This window comes from Salvelinus alpinus, chromosome 10 (genome assembly GCF_045679555.1).
Source record: "Salvelinus alpinus chromosome 10, SLU_Salpinus.1, whole genome shotgun sequence".
NCBI classification, from domain to species: Eukaryota; Metazoa; Chordata; class Actinopteri; order Salmoniformes; family Salmonidae; genus Salvelinus; species Salvelinus alpinus.
The window spans coordinates 55,882,678-55,899,652 of NC_092095.1; the positions used below are offsets into that span (position 1 = coordinate 55,882,678).

General features: G+C 47.7%; 1 protein-coding gene across 7 annotated transcripts in view; it reads right to left on the bottom strand.

Annotated features, from left to right (window-relative positions):
- Positions 1-16,975, bottom strand: part of LOC139532295 (mitogen-activated protein kinase kinase kinase kinase 4-like) — a 47,456-nt gene that overhangs the window by 10,238 nt on the left and 20,243 nt on the right. Inside the window, exons 4-28 of one of the 7 annotated variants that reach the window (XM_071329715.1) lie at positions 14,132-14,257; positions 13,857-13,967; positions 13,598-13,688; positions 13,285-13,415; positions 13,042-13,096; positions 12,811-12,889; positions 12,169-12,344; positions 11,754-11,826; positions 11,274-11,484; positions 10,589-10,750; positions 10,398-10,484; positions 9,031-9,618; positions 7,607-7,762; positions 6,741-6,971; positions 5,903-6,009; positions 5,661-5,788; positions 5,443-5,540; positions 4,516-4,694; positions 4,019-4,130; positions 3,492-3,788; positions 1,849-1,966; positions 1,425-1,595; positions 1,077-1,220; positions 782-916; positions 556-656 (exon numbers count right to left, since the gene is read on the bottom strand). In XM_071329715.1, the coding sequence (XP_071185816.1) occupies positions 556-656; positions 782-916; positions 1,077-1,220; positions 1,425-1,595; positions 1,849-1,966; positions 3,492-3,788; positions 4,019-4,130; positions 4,516-4,694; positions 5,443-5,540; positions 5,661-5,788; positions 5,903-6,009; positions 6,741-6,971; positions 7,607-7,762; positions 9,031-9,618; positions 10,398-10,484; positions 10,589-10,750; positions 11,274-11,484; positions 11,754-11,826; positions 12,169-12,344; positions 12,811-12,889; positions 13,042-13,096; positions 13,285-13,415; positions 13,598-13,688; positions 13,857-13,967; positions 14,132-14,257 (3,867 nt within the window). Of the gene's footprint in view, positions 1-555; positions 657-781; positions 917-1,076; positions 1,221-1,424; positions 1,596-1,848; positions 1,967-3,491; positions 3,789-4,018; positions 4,131-4,515; positions 4,695-5,442; positions 5,541-5,660; positions 5,789-5,902; positions 6,010-6,740; positions 6,972-7,606; positions 7,763-9,030; positions 9,637-10,397; positions 10,485-10,588; positions 10,751-11,273; positions 11,485-11,753; positions 11,827-12,168; positions 12,345-12,810; positions 12,890-13,041; positions 13,097-13,284; positions 13,416-13,597; positions 13,689-13,856; positions 13,968-14,131; positions 14,258-16,975 lie in introns of all 7 variants that reach the window. The other 6 variants (XM_071329716.1, XM_071329714.1, XM_071329717.1 and 3 more) reach the window with 6 other exon arrangements.

Sequence of the window (16,975 nt, forward strand, 5' to 3'; positions counted from 1 at the left end):
GGCAACTAAGGAGTGGCTCCGTAAGAAGCATCTCAAGGTCCTGGAGTGGCCTAGCCAGTCTCCAGACCTGAACCCAATAGAAAATCATTGGAGGGGGCCGAAAGTCCGTATTGCCCAGCGACAGCCCCGAAACCTGAAGGATCTGGAGAAGGTCTGTATGGAGGAGTGGGCCAAAATCCCTGCTGCAGTGTGTGCAAACCTGGTCAAGAACTACAGGAAACGTATGATCTCTGTAATTGCAAACTAAGGTTTCTGTACCAAATATTCAGTTCTGCTTTTCTGATGTATCAAATACTTATGTCATGCAATAAAATGCAAATTAATTAATAAAAAATCATACAATGTGATTTTCTGGATTTTTGTTTTAGATTCCTTCTCTCACAGTTGAAGTGTACCTATGATAAAAATTACAGACCTCTACATGCTTTGTAAGTAGGAAAACCTGCAAAATTGTCAGTGTATCAAATACTTGTTCTCCCCACTGTATGTAGTGGGAATGTGAATGTAAACATATGCCATGGTGGTCCGACTGCAGCCTTTGCCAGTTTACTGTACCTTGAAGGCCATGAACTTGTGGTACGGCTTGGGGGCCCACGCATAGACCTCCACAGAGTTCTTCAAGGCAAGAACCAAGAACTTGATCCTCTCATATTTCACTGAAATCAAGAGAAAACACGTTTTTATTTCTGACCGCTCGTCAATATTGGACTTGGACATGCTACATACAGCCTTGTAACAAGAGAAGTGTCATTCCTGATGGTAAATGGGGAGTGGAACGTACCGACTTTGTAGTGTACGCAGCCCTCCAGCTCTCCTACAGTGACCCAGCCCTGCTTCTTCTCCACCTCTGGGTCGTTGTGCAATATCTTGTTCCTCAGCCAGGACAGGTAGTACACACGCAACTTATTCTTCTTCCCTGTGTGTGTGTGTGTGTGTGTGTGTGTGTGTGTGTGTGTGTGTGTGTGAGAGATGGAGGGAGGGTGAGATAGAAAAACAAGAGAAAGAGAGAATGAGTTTGAGTATAGGATATGTCAGGAGCGTGTATTCGTGTGTCCGTGCACCTCCGTGGTCCGTACCTGATATAGTGACCAGGACGTTGAGTCCCTCCAGGACGTCCATCTGCTGGATGCGCCGTCGGCTGATGAGGGGGTAGACCTTCCCCTGACCGCTACGGTCCAGCAGCATCAGACCACTCTCTGTCCCCACCAGCAGGTTGACACCTGGGAGAGGACAGGGAAACACACCAGTCAGAACCCAGGGAGAGGCAGGTCTGTCATGCTTGTCATTAAACCTATGATGGATTTCCTATAAATGTTATCCATCCATTCATCCATCCAATCAGTATATCACATCCATCTATCTATCTATTCATCCATCTATCAACTCTATCCGTCTACTCAGCCACCTCCTCCTCAGGTACGTACCCCATAGTGCAGCACACAGGATCTCAGAGTTGAACCTCTTCTTGTACTTGCGGATCTCGGGCGTGTCGCTCTGGGGGCGTGTGTTGACCGGGTTCACATTGACCACGGAGCCCTTACGGGACGGGTCAGCCCTCAGGGCGTCCACCAGCCGCCCGTCGTTCCCGAAGGCCGCTGTGGACACCAAAGGTCAGAGTTCAGAGGGAGAAGGGGCGGGGCTTTGCTATCCCTTGTTGATCATGCTCTGTATTACACTTCCTGTGCCAAGCAGTGGCTTCGTGTTCTATGTATAGGTCAGGGTATACTAACTCCTAGTTACTGACCCAGAGATGATTATATTGTTAATGGATAAGATGAGGACTGGAGAAAAGAGAACTGATCCTAAATCAGCATTAAAAGGGTAGAGAAGGAAGAGGAGGTGACTCACCCATGTTGTTGAGGGAGCTGCCGCTAGAGGGGGAGACCTGCAGGAGGCGCGGGTCGATGAAGGGGGTGAAGGAGGAGGAGGACTTGTGTTTCTGCATGGTGTTGCTGGCCGATTGGGTCTGGCGACACAGGCATGGGAGTGAGAGCAGAATACACACACAACAGTGGATAGATATAATAAGAATGGTGGGTGCTTATATTTGTCCTGTTTCAAGTGTGTATTATACGCATGTGTGAAATGGAAATTTCCCACATGCGTGACCCCACTCGGAGAGTGGGGTCACGGCCAGGGTCAGCCATTCTCAGTTGTGACACTGGAGCAATTAGGGTTAAGTGCCTTGCTCAAGGGCACATCAACTGAATCTTTACCATGTCGCTTCTGGGATTTGAACTAGAGACCTTTCGGTGACAGGCTAAGCTACCTGTCGCCCTAAAAGATCCCCATCTACCTGTAACTCAACCTGGTCTGCTACACTATCAGTATTGCTTCATACTGTCAAATATTACAATATTGTTTATTGTATAATCTGTTTGTATTAAAGAATACCTTTTTCCCCAGCAGGGGGAGCTATGGCAGCTGCAGTGAGTCTGGTTCGATCTCAGCAACGGATTAATTTTACTGCGCTCATGACATTCTATGGTAGACATGTTCATTGTTCATTGCATAAGGCTGAATAGGATTTATAGTAGCCAATTAACAGTACAATAGGAAGGGCCTGCAGGCTTGGCCAATCTAAAACTGAGAATGACTCAGATCTGCTTTAGAAACTATAGGGCTTCATAAAACACTATCTACACACTGGGTTCTGTTACAATACGCTGTACATCAGGACATTGCTCATCATCTGGTAATGAAACATGGCATCTGCTTAACGGACGGCAAAAACAAAACAAACACACAAAACGCATGGAAAGATTTGACATGCAGTTGTTGTTGGAAGCAGACATGAAAAACAAGGTTAGTGACTTAAAAGGAAAGCAGAACCAACATGGAAGACGAAACAAAGATGGCGTGTTCAGGATAGAAACAGAAATTCAGAGAGAAATGGGATGAAACGTGATGAAATATGAAAAGTCAAATTGCCAGGGTAAAGCACACAGATTTGATCAAACACCACCATCAAAAGGCAGCAGTTTATCATTAGGCTAAAGGTAGCCGCGCTGTTCAGTGTCTTCCATGATAGTAGCGTTATCATGCTAACACACACCTTTAGTTGGGCAGTACAAGCTAGGGTTGACCAAAAGCACCGCACACCAAGCATGCTAGCTACCACCCAGGCGCAGCCTACTACTAAACTGCTAGAGTGAAATGACATCAAAGCACTAGGGCCATGGAGAGATGGGAGATGAAGTCCAATGAGGTGTTCCACAACCTCTTTACCCATGACAAAATGGACTACATAGACTTCACCTCCCAGCTTGCACCTGGGCAAAGTGTTTTACAAATGCTCTCTAGACTAGTAAAGTCGCTTGCTCATTGCTAAGGTTCCACACTAGGTGGCTCTAGTGTTAGAGGCAGTGCTATGAGTAATATTCAGAAGGTGCAGCAGCCCAGAGATCATTAGTCAGTTCAATCAGCCAGCCAGCAGGGGACAGAGTAGACTGAACAACCAGAGTAGCCAGCTTAAGGGACAGGGGACATACCTCGATGGCAGTGAGCTTGTCCAGGGGGGTCTGGGGGGACATGGCTGGGCTGACATGGCTGGAGGAGGGGGAGATGGAGATGGAAGAAGAGGTGGAGGAGGCGGAGGTGGGGGAGTGGTGGCTCTGCTGAATAAGGTCTGGCAGCAGGTGAATGCGGCCGGCAAAGCCGTTTTTCTCCTGGTGACCGTTACCAGGACCGGGAGGAGTATGTGCTTGAACGGCTTGACCGTGAGCCACACTGGGACCGGAGGAGGATGAAGAGACATTGACCACCGGGCGCTTTTTGTCGCCCGCGCTCTGTAACCAAGAACAACCTCAACTTCTATCTCGTTGTTTTCCACTAGTAACTGTACATGATAGTGTGCTTTACCAGCAAACAAAGACTCAAAATAGGAAATCAAACAAGATGATAATAACTGAAACCAGGGGTGGAAGTGGGTGGGTGGGGGAATATATGGCTTACATTTAGTACTAAAGACAAAAGAGAGGAGACATGATAACAACCAGAGGGTCTTCTGCAGTCCTACCTGTCTGATGACCAAGGTGCCATCCTTGGAGGGTGTTGTGAGGTCGTTCTCTGAGTCGTCGTGGGCCAGTAAGGTCTTCAGGGATGCAGTCTCTCCGTTACTCAGACCTCTCCTGGTGTAAACAGTACGTCTCATATTCAAACTCCAATTATTAATAATACATGGGACTTGTATAATCACACTTTTCAATAACCCAAATGACTCACCTCATACAAGTCTTTCTATACTATATAGTATATATTATATGATCGACTTTTCATGTTGATATAATATAACATCAAGGAGTGCCTCCCGCTCCATCCGAAAGCCTTTCTTTAGGGCAGTATCACTAAGGCCCAGAGTTCATAAAATATCAGAGAGTGCTGATCTATGATCAGTTTTGCCTTTCAGATCATAATGAATGAGATTACATGGACGGGAGGAAACCTGATTGCAGACTAAGAGACTTTGTGAATACAGGACCAGGTCAGAGTTGAGAGGTCAGGGTTGTTACGTACCCGGCCCTGGTATCCTCTGCTCCTGAGGTGGACTCGTCTGCTGCGTCCTGGTCCACTTCTTCATCGTCGTCTTCGTCGGTGGTGCCCGACTCCTCGCTGGAGGAGGAGTAGTCTGTCACCTTGTGAGGGGGCCGCACATCCTCCACTGCCCGCAGCTCTTTGGCCAGGGCCGTCAGATCCTAGAGGTCAGAGGTCAAGGAGGGGTCAAATAAGGCTCTGAATATTTTTTATACTCCCTTTCCTAATGTCATCACTGATTTAAACCATGTCAGATCACTGACTACTAGTCTTACAGGGGGAGGATGCATTGTCAAAGGATTGAATCATTCCCCATACATTAAGGCCATAACATTAACATCAGTTAAGAGCAAGCCAACATAGGCTACTGAAAACAGTGTGATGTGCCAGGTAACAACTGGACTGGTGATAGAGTAAGAGAAACTGGATTGGGACGGAGCAGGCAAGAAGACAGCAGGGAGAACGGCAGGTCAGAGGTGCATCGTCAGCCAATCACGTGGCAGCCAAGGAGAGGAGGACCAATGAGGCAAATGGAAAAGCGATGGAATTGGGCACTGAGCTTCTCACAGGACAACCCTCTTCTGAAACGGTTTAGCATACATGGTGGCCCATGCAGTGTGGAAATAAGCATAGCAACAGAGCATGAAATTCTTATGCACGCTTGCTTACCACGTCACCCTATACAATTCCCCCCATAATCACATCGTTGGAGTAATGGGATGCCACAGGTTGTCGTGTCATGGCCCATAGGGAACACCAAAAGATAAGACAATGGGATAGTCAGTCAGTCATACAAACACCACCACACTGTTACTGTAGCAGGCTGCAGTGCTGGCCTGGTTTACAGCCAGATGCAGGGACCACTACCACAACAGTATGTGGATACAGTCATAAGAGACAGGTTCTTACGGCTGGCCGGTTGGGTCGGGCAAAGTCCTTCTTGTCGTCAGGCTTTTTGGCAGCGTTGTCAGGGCGTTGCAGTGGGGAGCCCTCAGACTTAGACGATGCTGGAGGAGAGGATGGTAAAATGACATCAGTGGAAGACCTACAAGACATTAAATGCAGTATTGTACATCCAGTATGCTGTGTGTATTCTGTGTGTGTGTGTGTGTGTGTGTGTTACTCACAGCGTGCTCTGAACCTCTCCCCAGAGCCGGCCTGGGAGCTGGAGTTGGAAGAGCCAGAGGAGCTGCCACTGCCAGGCCTGGGAACCAGCTTCTCCACTCGGTCCCACAGCAGACGTGGCTCCGCATTACTGGAAGACACACAACACAGGAGAGAGATTGAAAACACACACACACACACTTCCCCATACCCACCCCACGAACAATTTAACTTTTTCAAACACCACACAGAGTTGACCGCCTACCTGCCGGCGCTCCTCTGTACTGCCTGGTTGCTAGGCGGGGCAGAGGCCTGGAGAGGAGAGTCTCTGCGTGACAACACAGGGGACCTGGACGTTGTCCTCACTGGAACCTGTGGTAGACAAGACAGACGCCCTCACACACCTGGCTACAGGAGCATAAACGACCACCACCACACAGCAGGGCCTAGCACCGCTGCATAGCCCCAATCCCTCTTCCCAAATGGGGCTTCTACCCTCCAACTACAAATAGATCGCTGGATCATTTTATTCATCTACAAAGACATGGATATTGGTAATGGACCCAGATCATTATTCAATAGCTATGATCTATTATCCCCACCAGGCAGTTCAGGGTTTTCCAAACTCAGGAAACCCTGCTCTAGGTATTGGTTTTGGTCGGCCCTCCGTTACATTAGTGAACAGTGAATATGATGGGCATGCATGATGTACACGGTGAAGTACTAGAAGAGGAACTACTCATGAAGCCATGCAGGACCAGATGGTGTGTAGTTAGCCAGTGGAAGCACAGCACTGATTGAGTAAAGCTAGTTACTATAGGGACTCCAGTACAGTACACTGGGACAATTGCAGCTACAACCAGGAGTTATAAATCAGTCACTGATTATACTACTGGACCAGACCACTAGTCTAATCTAACTTATTGTAGCTCTACACTATGCTGTGGGACGTAGCCTTATAATGGCGAAGGCAAAAGCCCACAGTGTAATCCCACTGGTGTTGAATGGGACACCCAGAGAGGCTGTAGACATGGCTAGCTTGCCCTTGAGGGGACCACAGATGGGGGCTGAAAAAGGGGGTCCTCTGGGGTGTCCTTTCTTACCCTGGGGGGAACCTCGTCGCTGGGGCCCGAGGCAGGGGGCTGGGGGTCAGTGCGTGCAGCTGATGGCACGGCAGCAGAGGGGTGAAGGTGGTGGTTGTGGGGCTCCTGGGAACGCAGATGGAGATGTGCAAAACTAGGAACCGCGGGTTCACTGAAGGAATGGGAGCGAGACACGACAGGGGGCGGGGCGGCGTTGCTGCTCTTAAGAGCGGCCAGGTGGGACCACTGGACCTTCCAGACAGACAGACAGACACACAGAGGGGAGAGAACAGGGGGAAGGTAGGAGGGAGGGGGAGAAGGTCAAACCACAGAGTGAAGGCACAGAGATGATGGACATGGCTGAAAACATATGCATATACATGTAACATATGCATATAATAGACATGCATTGCACATAGACGTCATGCAGTCAGACGTACACATACGAAACCGTCAAACAGGTTCACGCACAAAAACATTTACAGTAATGACATATAATAGGACAACAGATAGATGAATGGCACAGTGTGAGGGGCACGGAGATGAGTGAAGGGGAGCCAAGCAGCCAATCACATGCAGCCTCCTCTGGCATCCTGGGTAATGTTTATCACGCCACTGAAGGGACAACCTTTTGCTCAGGTCAATTAGTGGAAGGTTCCAGAAATCCCACTATGACACATAACAGATATGAGTAGATCTACTGACATCACGGAGCACGTCATTGTATTGGGACCTCTACTAGCTCATCCACAGAGATACATCATTCCATACCTGTGTGGGTGCTAGAATGGACAACTCGTGGCGACAATGCCTTGCTGTCAGAACCTACTGTATGGAGAGCAGTAGATGGAGAGAGAGAAGGGAGGGAAGGATGAGGAGGGGTTTACCTGTGGTTCCATGGGCCGGTGCATGGCAGGCGGAACAGACTCGGAGGAGGAGCTGCCGTTAGAGAATGGTTCGGAGCGGGGGGGCACGGGGGGCTGCTTGGTGGGTGGGGCGGTCTGGGGGGAGCCCTGAATGTTCTTTCGGAAGCGCTCGTCGGCCTGGGAGTGCAGGACAGACAGACAAAGAGAGACAGGGTCAGTGAGGATCAGCGGGGGTCAAGGTTGAGGCATTAACGCAACGACAAAATACACAAGGAGAACGAGGAAGAGTCAACACTGAAGCCGACGCCTTGTTATCGACAGGGAGGGAAAGTCCACTGACATGCATACGAGCCCACCTCAGACAGTCTGTTAATGACATCTTACACCTCCAGGGGGAGTCATCCCAGAGAACACAGTATTTCTCTAGGACCCAGCAGCACACATACATTAGTGTGGGCCTGAGCTGACCACATGCATAACAACCTCTCCAGTCACTTACCTGAAGAGTACAAGGCACAGCCGCATAACAAACCATCACGCTTATTTAGTAGGTATGGGAGTGGAAGACAAGAGCAGGAACCCGGACTACTTTGTCTGCTTTTCATCACTGCGGCAGAGACAGCAATACAACTGGTAATTCACAAGAATGTGTGAAGTACTGACAGCGTCGACTTATCACCTACTGCTTAAGGCTATATCAATTCAAGCTCGTTGATTTAAATATTTGTGTTACATTCAGGTATGGCAACTCAACTGTGAATACATATGAAAGAAAATAGATGCATTTTTATGAAATTAATTACAGCTGACTAATGGCAAGAGAAAATGTACCGTGTTTTACGTAATCAAACCATTTGGTCCTAAACGCAAAATGATGTTGACAGAGATCCAGCTTGCAGCGCTTCAGTCTATACTTAGTCTTTTTCTTGCTCAGTCCTCTCAAGATTCAGACACGTCATCCTCAAGACGTTTTAGTAGAGAAGCATCAGATAGTCAAGCAAAGACTAGAGCCAGAAGTGAAGCAACACAGCTGTGCATTAGTTCAGTTTTAGAGAGGTGGTGGTTGTGAGCGACTGGCTTTCTTTTCTCTCACTGTCCTCTCCTCTTACCCGGAAGGTCAAACAAAATGGTTGGCTGAGAAGTCTATTCGCTAATAATTTTGTGTAGCGCCACCAAATCAGAAACAGACAACGACATTGTTATCCTAGTAAGGTAAAGTTACAGGCTATTTTGTGTCGCATACATTAAATGCAGCGCTACATTGGACTGTGTGAGGTATTAAACACTATTTTAAGACGATAACTGAAAGAAAAAAGAAAACCATAACTCCAGCTCACACCACCAGGACTAACATAACACGCTGTGTGGAGAGGGGGGGGCAGGCAGCTAGAATAGAAGTAGCAGCAGGCAGCAGGAGAAGGAAGTGATGTCGTGTTGGGGTTCACCTCTCTGATTGGCTGAGGATCACCAAGAGCGTCGCTAGGCTCCGAGTGGTCGGTCTGTGGGGACTTGGGGCCGTCTAGGCCCTCGGTCTGTGAGGGTTTAGTAACGTCTGTGGACTGGGTTGCTAGGGCATCGCTATTGTCAGAGGGGGTATTTTCTGAGTCTTCAACACTGTTTGGGGACAGTTTCTGAGGGGTCTTGGTAGTATTATCCCAGGACATGGTTTGTGGGGACTTTGTGGTATCTGAGGACATTCTCCGTGTGGCGTTAGCAGGGACGTTGTCCAGGAAGTGGGTTTGTGGGGACCTAGTGTTATCGCAGGACGTTCTCCGTGAAGCAATAGCATTAACATTGTTGAGGAAGTGTAGTTGTGGTGCTGGGGCTCTATCGCCTACGGGGCCTGGAGACTTTGTCTGAGGGGCTTTGCTAGTACTGTCAGGGGACATTCTCTTGGGGTCTTCAGTCTTTTGGCAGGGCTGCGGTGGTTTATTGTCGTGCTGGAGGGACAGCAGATAGGCCTGCTCCTGCTGCAGACGCTTGTGGAGACGCTCCGCCTTCCGCTGCTCCTCCAGCTCCCTCCATTTGAACTCCTGATGCAGAGTGCGCGGCTGAGTTGAGGCACATTAGACATGGGGGAAAGTGGCTAATGGCATGTATAAGCTAATGCTGCCTTGGGGGGCATTTCTATTAAATTAAGCACTTGAAGACTGGTTCAGCCTAGTTCTATAAAGATGACGTAAACTTGATCAATTAAAGCCTACAAACATGTTAAATAAAGTCTACAATAAGATGCAGATTCTTTCATTTCATTACCCACAAATAAATTCATGTTACAACCTTCTTTTGCGAGTAATAGAAACAAAGTTGAGGATTGGGTGAATAGTGTTGAATGGTTCAATTTATGGGAAGCAAGACAGAATGGTGAATGCTGAGCAATAAAGAAACAAAAAGGTGACATATATATATATATTCCTCAGGATGTGAATGTAACCAGAGACACCGACCGAGAAACATAGGAACTCCATCTTCCTGTAGGGTATTTCCGAATGACAAATCTATACAACAGCTAACATCAACCATATATCATACAGTATAGCCATTACACCTTGCCTTGATTACCATCTATGTTCTAGAAAAGAGCTTGCTCCTAAATGTGCGATCCAGTCCTGAAAACAGGGTCTTTCTCAGTGGGGTGCAACATTTACAACGTTGTCAATACAAATGTAATAGAATACAGCTCCAGACACCATTCCCTGTTCTACTTAACAAAGACTGGGTGTTCTACGTAACCAATTTCTGAACGTTCTGTAACGTTGCGCCCTCCTGAACACGCCCCTGGAAAGTAAGTGGTAGGATGCAAGTTTCTTACCAGGAGCATGGCCTGTTCATGGAGCAGCTGCTGCTGCAGGATCTCCAGGTGCCTCTGCTCCTCTTCCAGCTGTCGACGAATGTACTCCTGTCAATCAAACACAGCCTCCATGATTGGATGAAATACAGGAAGTGACAAAACTGCCCAGCATGTAGGCCAATTAGAGTGCTTCTTGTCACTTAAAGACCTACCTGCTCACGGTCGCTCCTCCTCTTCTCCTCCTCCGCCCTCCGGCGCTCGTCGTCCTCTTTCCGCCGTCGTTCCATCTCCTCCATGCGCCTCTTCTCCTCCTGCTCGCGGCGGCGCTGCTCGCGCTCCTGCTGCCTCCTCATCTCGCGCTCGCGCCGCTGTTGCTGTGAGGCACCAGGAGGGGGTGACAGAGAGAGAACCTCAGGGATACGACACACAGGGAGAGCTGAAATTCTAGTTGGGATTCCCTGTTCAAAGATATTATGAGATATCGCTGCTACTATGGCAATGATTTTCCATAGTAGCAGTGATCTGAATGATTTGAGGAAAACAAGAGAGGATGGGAGGTCAAATACAGGCTTTGGTGAATTGATCAAGCGAGGAGCAGCTGTCTATAGATCTAGAAATATAGGACGCCTTTCATCCTTGTAATGGCAGTCTTCTGTGACAGCATGAGCTGCGTCATTGTGGGCAATCCAAGTTCGACCCTCTATGGGGTGATCACAGTTTCTCTGTCCAATCGTGGCTGCAGGATCAACCTACACCCCGCCCATTTCTTCAGACAGCAGAACTAGCCAATTAGAGTTATTCAGAGCATGCAGCACGTCACACTGTACTTGCACCCTAAATTCTACATACAAGTTTTACTAAAAACAAAATCAATGAATCAATGTTTATTAACTCTACCTCCTCCAGTCGCCTCCTCTGCTCCTTCTGTTGCTCAATGCGTTTCTGTCTCTCAGCCAGTAGTTGGCGCTTGTACTCCTCCTGCTCACGGAGCTGCTGCTCCTGCAGGAGCTGCTGTCGGCGCAGCGCCTCCGAGCGCTCCTTGTTCTCCTGCTGCAGCCGGATGAAGTCCTTACGCAGCGTCGACTCCCCCGGCATGTTCACTATGGAGCTGCAGGGTGGACCAGCGGATACGAGGGAATAGTGATTTAGTTCAAGGGAACAGTATGTTAGTTCATGAGTTAATTCAATGGAATGGTGAGTTAGTTCATGATTTTGTTCAAGGGAATAGTTGGTTAGTTTCTGTGTCAGATGGGTGGAGTTGTTTAGCGATTCCAGGTAGGCGTTCACTACACTGGTGGCAGGTGAGGAGTGCTATCCCGCTATATTGTGAATTGCAAAATGAACTGTGTACATCAACATGTAACACTAAGACATTACCTAGGCTCTCCCTCTTGCTCTCCAGCATCCTCCTCTTCCTCCTCACTTCCGCTGTACTCATATTCAGTCTCATCTGAAAAACAAGACGTGGATAGTGTGGCAAGATGTAGAAACATGGGCTATTCAGTGTAAATGTAAAGCACATTAAAAAGGCCCAAAGCAGATGTTATGTCAACATCAAATAATTTCTGGGTAACAATTAAGTATGTTAATGTGATTGTTTTCAATTAAAATGGTTCTTAGCAAAGAGCAATTTATTCTCCCAAAGTATCTGGGATTGGTCTGAGTTGGGAAAATGGTTTGAAACAAGCAGAGATTTCAGGCAATCTTTTCAAACAGCTCTTACACTAAAAGGGCACTGTCATCATTTTCACAGTATTACTTTAAGACTCTGTGATTGAACAGGTAGACTCACCTTTCTCCCCCCTCTTCTTCTTGGTGCGGTCGATGTGGTCTTTGAGCTGGATGCGGACCTGCCTCTCGTTGGGCTGGTCCCTGATGAAGGGGTGCTTGAGCAGCTGCTCGGTGGGGGGACGCTGGTTGTAGTTCTTCACCAGGGAGCCCTCGATGAAGCTGCAAAACTTCTTAGACCTGAAGGGGGGGGGGGGGGGGTCAAGACAGATGAGGCCACTAATGAGATTACCACCAGTCGTATTACCACCAGTAATCATGTGGACTGAGGGGCTCGTTGTCTGACATAAAATAAATCTCTGACAGACAAACTAAACTTACCGTCAAAAGAGCCATGTGAAACTACAAGTCTGAAATAGGAAGATCCTGTTTTATCCATTTAGACAGAAATCCAGTGAGCCTTTCATAACTTATATACAATGAATATTCTGGGGAAAAACCCGTCTCAGAAGAAAAGCGGTCATAATCGTAAATGCACTGGTGCCAGAGGAAAGTCTGAGGGTTGAGTTTTCCCCCGGAACGAGGGCTGGGGAGCCTCGCCGTGAGCCAACAGGCCTTCCTCCCATGTGCCACAGCTGTTCAGAGAGGAGGAGGAGAGCGAGAGAGGAGACCTCTAAACCCAGCTGACAGAATCTTGGTAACTTACCACTTCTTGGACTTGAGTCGAGGGGGAGGGTTCCTTGGGATGAGGAAGAGTGCTCGCATCGGATGCATGTCGCACAGCGCTGAAAGTGAACACACACACCAGAAGGGATAAAGGAGGGAATCCGTATAAACATGACAGCGAGAAAAGCAAAAGACAAGGGCAGAAGGAACCAATAGAGTTGCCATCTAAAAGAGACGATAGAGGTGGGATCTGGGGAAGGTAGGTACTTACGAGGAGCTCCTTCGGCCATTTCAATGGCAGTGATTCCAGTGGACCATAAGTCACTCTGAGAGACACACAGTGAGAGAGGCATCAGACATAGCAACACACACACACACTACATCAGTACTGAAGAGCAACATCCTCGACCCCACATCGTACCAGTAGCTAAAGATGTCAAGGAGGACATAGGGGGCAGGTTCATATAAGGGCTAAAACATCTGAGTACTGTGTGGAAGAGGGCGAGGGTCATACTCTGTAGTCGTAGGTGGCCTCAGGGTTCTCGTCACAGGCGATGACCTCGGGCGCCATCCAATAGGGCGTCCCGATGAATGTGTTCCTCCTCCCCACCGTCCGGTCCAACTGGGCACTCACGCCAAAGTCCACTGAGAAGACAACCAATCAGAAGAGACAAGTTGAAACTAGTTATATACAACTGCATTGCAGTAAACGCCTAGACAAGGTGACTGGCTAAAATGGCTATGATTTTGGAGCTGAGATTGGCAGCTGCATGGTTTAGACCAATCAGGGTTGTTGTCCGTAACGTACAAAACATAATGTCACTCACCAAGCTTGACCTCGGCGTTCTCTGTGAGCAGGACGTTCTGTCCCTTGATGTCACGGTGGATGACGTGGTGGGCGTGCAGGTGGGCCAGTCCCTGAAGAGGAGGAGAGGGAGGTGTGTAGAGGTGAGACCACATGTCTAAGACCAGAGCATTGATAGAGTTCTATTTACATGTGTATTACGCAATGAACAAGGAGACTGAAGACAGGAAAAGTAAGGTAAAAGGAAAGAGGGGATGGAGGGGGCCGGAGGAGAGGCTCACCCGGAGGATTTCTCTGGAGATGTAGGCGATCCAGTCCTCCTTGAGCTGGTTGCCTTTAGTGTTCTTCACCAGGTCTGTGATGGAGCCCGCCCCACAGAACTCCATCACCAGCTACAGGCCACACACACACACTCAGATGAATACATAAGCACTTCTAAGGCTAAATGAGTGTCAAAACAGTAAAAGACTTAGGGATATTGCTCTGACTTATGCTGCTGTAGATTTACCATTTATGATTATTCAGCCATTGGGAAACACTCCTGCTAGACACTCACCCACAGTTGGTCATCATGCCCCGGGGGACTCTTCTTGATAAAAGCACCGTAGTACGTGGCAATGTTTCTGTGATGGGAGTACTTCTTGAGCATATTGATCTCCAGTTTGATTTCCTCCTCCTCATCCTACAGGCACACAGACACCATTAGTCATTAGATAAAGAGAGAAGGCCGCAGGAGGAAGACGTCTTAGGAAAACAACTATCGTGTGTGTGGACGGTTACAGATGGATAACAGTCAATCATTTCCCACATTCCACAAAGGCCAAGTCTCGTGAGGGTTGGTAAGTGCCTTTGTAGAGGGGAATTAAACCGTCATTCATCCACGGCCCCTAAACAATGTGACATCTCGGCTACGCAGTACACACACTGCCCTAACGACTTCTTTGTTTGGGAATTAATGATGTATGTATCTCATTGTGTGTGTGTGTGTGTGGTCCATGGCAGACAGAATCCATTATACTATCTGTGACCCATCTCTCTATACGACTTAGGGGTGTGAACATTTAAACTAAATTGAGATCCTTAACATTAAGAAAAACCCCAAACAGAAACGTTTTCTTTCCACAAAATTAAAATCACAGTGCAGTTACATATTATTTTCCGTGTTAGAGTAAATAGGCTGTGAAAGGCCTGGGGAAAGTTGTGTAATTTAAATAAAACCAAAGATGACGAGACGAACTTTAGGCTACTTTGGTGAATTTGCGAATCAAGGAAGACAAGACATTGCGAGAGACAGATTCCCAAGACATATGAGCCCGGTTCTGCCTGCCCCCTCCGCCCTCTCCCTGGCTCGCCTGCTCTTTCTCTTCTCTAATGATGCGAGTGTGTACCGCATTCCGTTGTGAGACACAGCTTTTGATTGCCGATAGTCAGAACCGTGCACTAGGCCTGTCTGCCTGGTGGCCAACCTGCCTATACTGTGCACCGCTCCTCTCTCGCCATCCAAGATGCGAGTGTTTGTCTTCACGGAAATCAGTCTCCTCCGTTCTAAAAATACTTAATCTTAGGAGTCACATGGGTGTCGACGTATCAATTAATTTTGAGTCGACTCTCAAACGTTATGTCATCGTAGTTAATGGATGGAAAAAGACAGAAGGGCAAGCGACAGCAGCTAAGCCCTGTATGGCAATACTTCGAGAAGTTAAATGAGAAGGAAATGCAAACTTTGTGAGGTGGAATTGAGGTACAGGTGCAATGCTTAACCATCTGGAAAGGGACTAACCGTGAGACCCAAACCGTTGCTGGCAATAGCGCAGCAGCATTGGGAATTGACGTGGAATTTTACTTATTGTTTTTACAGAAAATATATATTTTTTTTTATTATTTAAAAGACTTCTTTCATTTGTCACATCCCTAATACAACTGTACATGTATACATCAAATCCCCTCAGCTAAACTGGAATTCCATTAGAGCCCATGCCTACACATTTATTTCCAATTACAGGAGATAATAATTTTATTTATTTTTTATCAGGCTTTTCAGCAGTAGAATATGATTTCAATGTGCTATCCCCATTCCCCACATCCATAACCTCCACACACAACCCCTCACAAATCAATGGGGTTTTACACATCCAAGACCTAAACACCCACATAAAAACAGCCTCCCTCCCCCACCTCACATGAAAACCGAGGAAGACAGCAAAAGGTCACCCCGCCAGTAGCTAAATCTCTTGTGTTGCAACAACTTAAAGAATGATTAACAGTGACAGTAACTGACACACCGCGAGTGTTAAACCCCTTGCCTTACAGAAAGCCCTGGTGGGAAGGAGGAGTCTGGACGATGGGGACATTAGTGAAGAGCGATGCCCAGTTACTGTGACGGCGGTGGTGCGTTTAAAGATGCACGTAGGTACAAGCACAAAGTTCTCTTCCACCAGACCCTTCCAGTACCAGCAGGTAGGGGCTGTCTGTCGGCTGTGCAGGCAGCCGTATTGCTGCGCTCCCTCCCTCCCCCTTTCCCATGTTTCCCGCAGCTGTTTGTGAACAGGGACAGGCGGCTGGCTGCCCGAGCATTCCTGACAATCACTAGGACAAAAACGACGACTCACTTTTGGGCATGTCATTGTCCATTTAGACAGAAATGTACATTTCATTGCCATTATCATTCAAGCGGTTAACTCAGCACCATGTAGGTCAAAGGGTAAAACAATACACAGCATAGCCAGGCATTTAAACTGGGAGAGCAGAGCATGGAGCTGGCTAACAGTGCTGCCCAGGACTGCCATGCCCACCTCTCCCTCTCTCAGCAACAGTAACACTTTGCCAGGACAACAGAGAGCTGCTGTTGAGATAACAAGTGCTCTTCTACCTGGCAGGGTGAAGCTACAGAGTCATTCATACTCATATGACTGTACTTGTGTGTGTGTGTACGTAACCTGCCTATAGAGGTGAAATCTCACTACATCTATCCATCATATCTTAGACTAGAGGCTATATCAGGGCAGGTGTATGACCACGTAACAGCGGGGTGGAGTGGGTCGTCACTAGTTACCGCAGACAAAGTAATAAACCCAACCTATTTCTACAATCTCTCTTCTTAATTTTTATTTTGTATTAAGCCTAACCTTATCCACAATGCTAACTTTATGCCTAACCTAAAATGAAGACAAAAAAAAACTCATTTTTGTTTTCATGAATTTTAGCGATAAACCTTTTTGGCTTTGTGGCTGGGGTAACTAGTGGAAACCAGGTGAGACATGCCCTATGACACCCATGGCAGGAAACGGTTAGGCAACACATCAGAGCCTTACTCATGACAGGCAGCAGGGAGTGGCAGGCAGGGGGCAAGTCAGGGCATAAGGACAGAGAAACTGGTCTAGTACCAGAATGACCACATTGG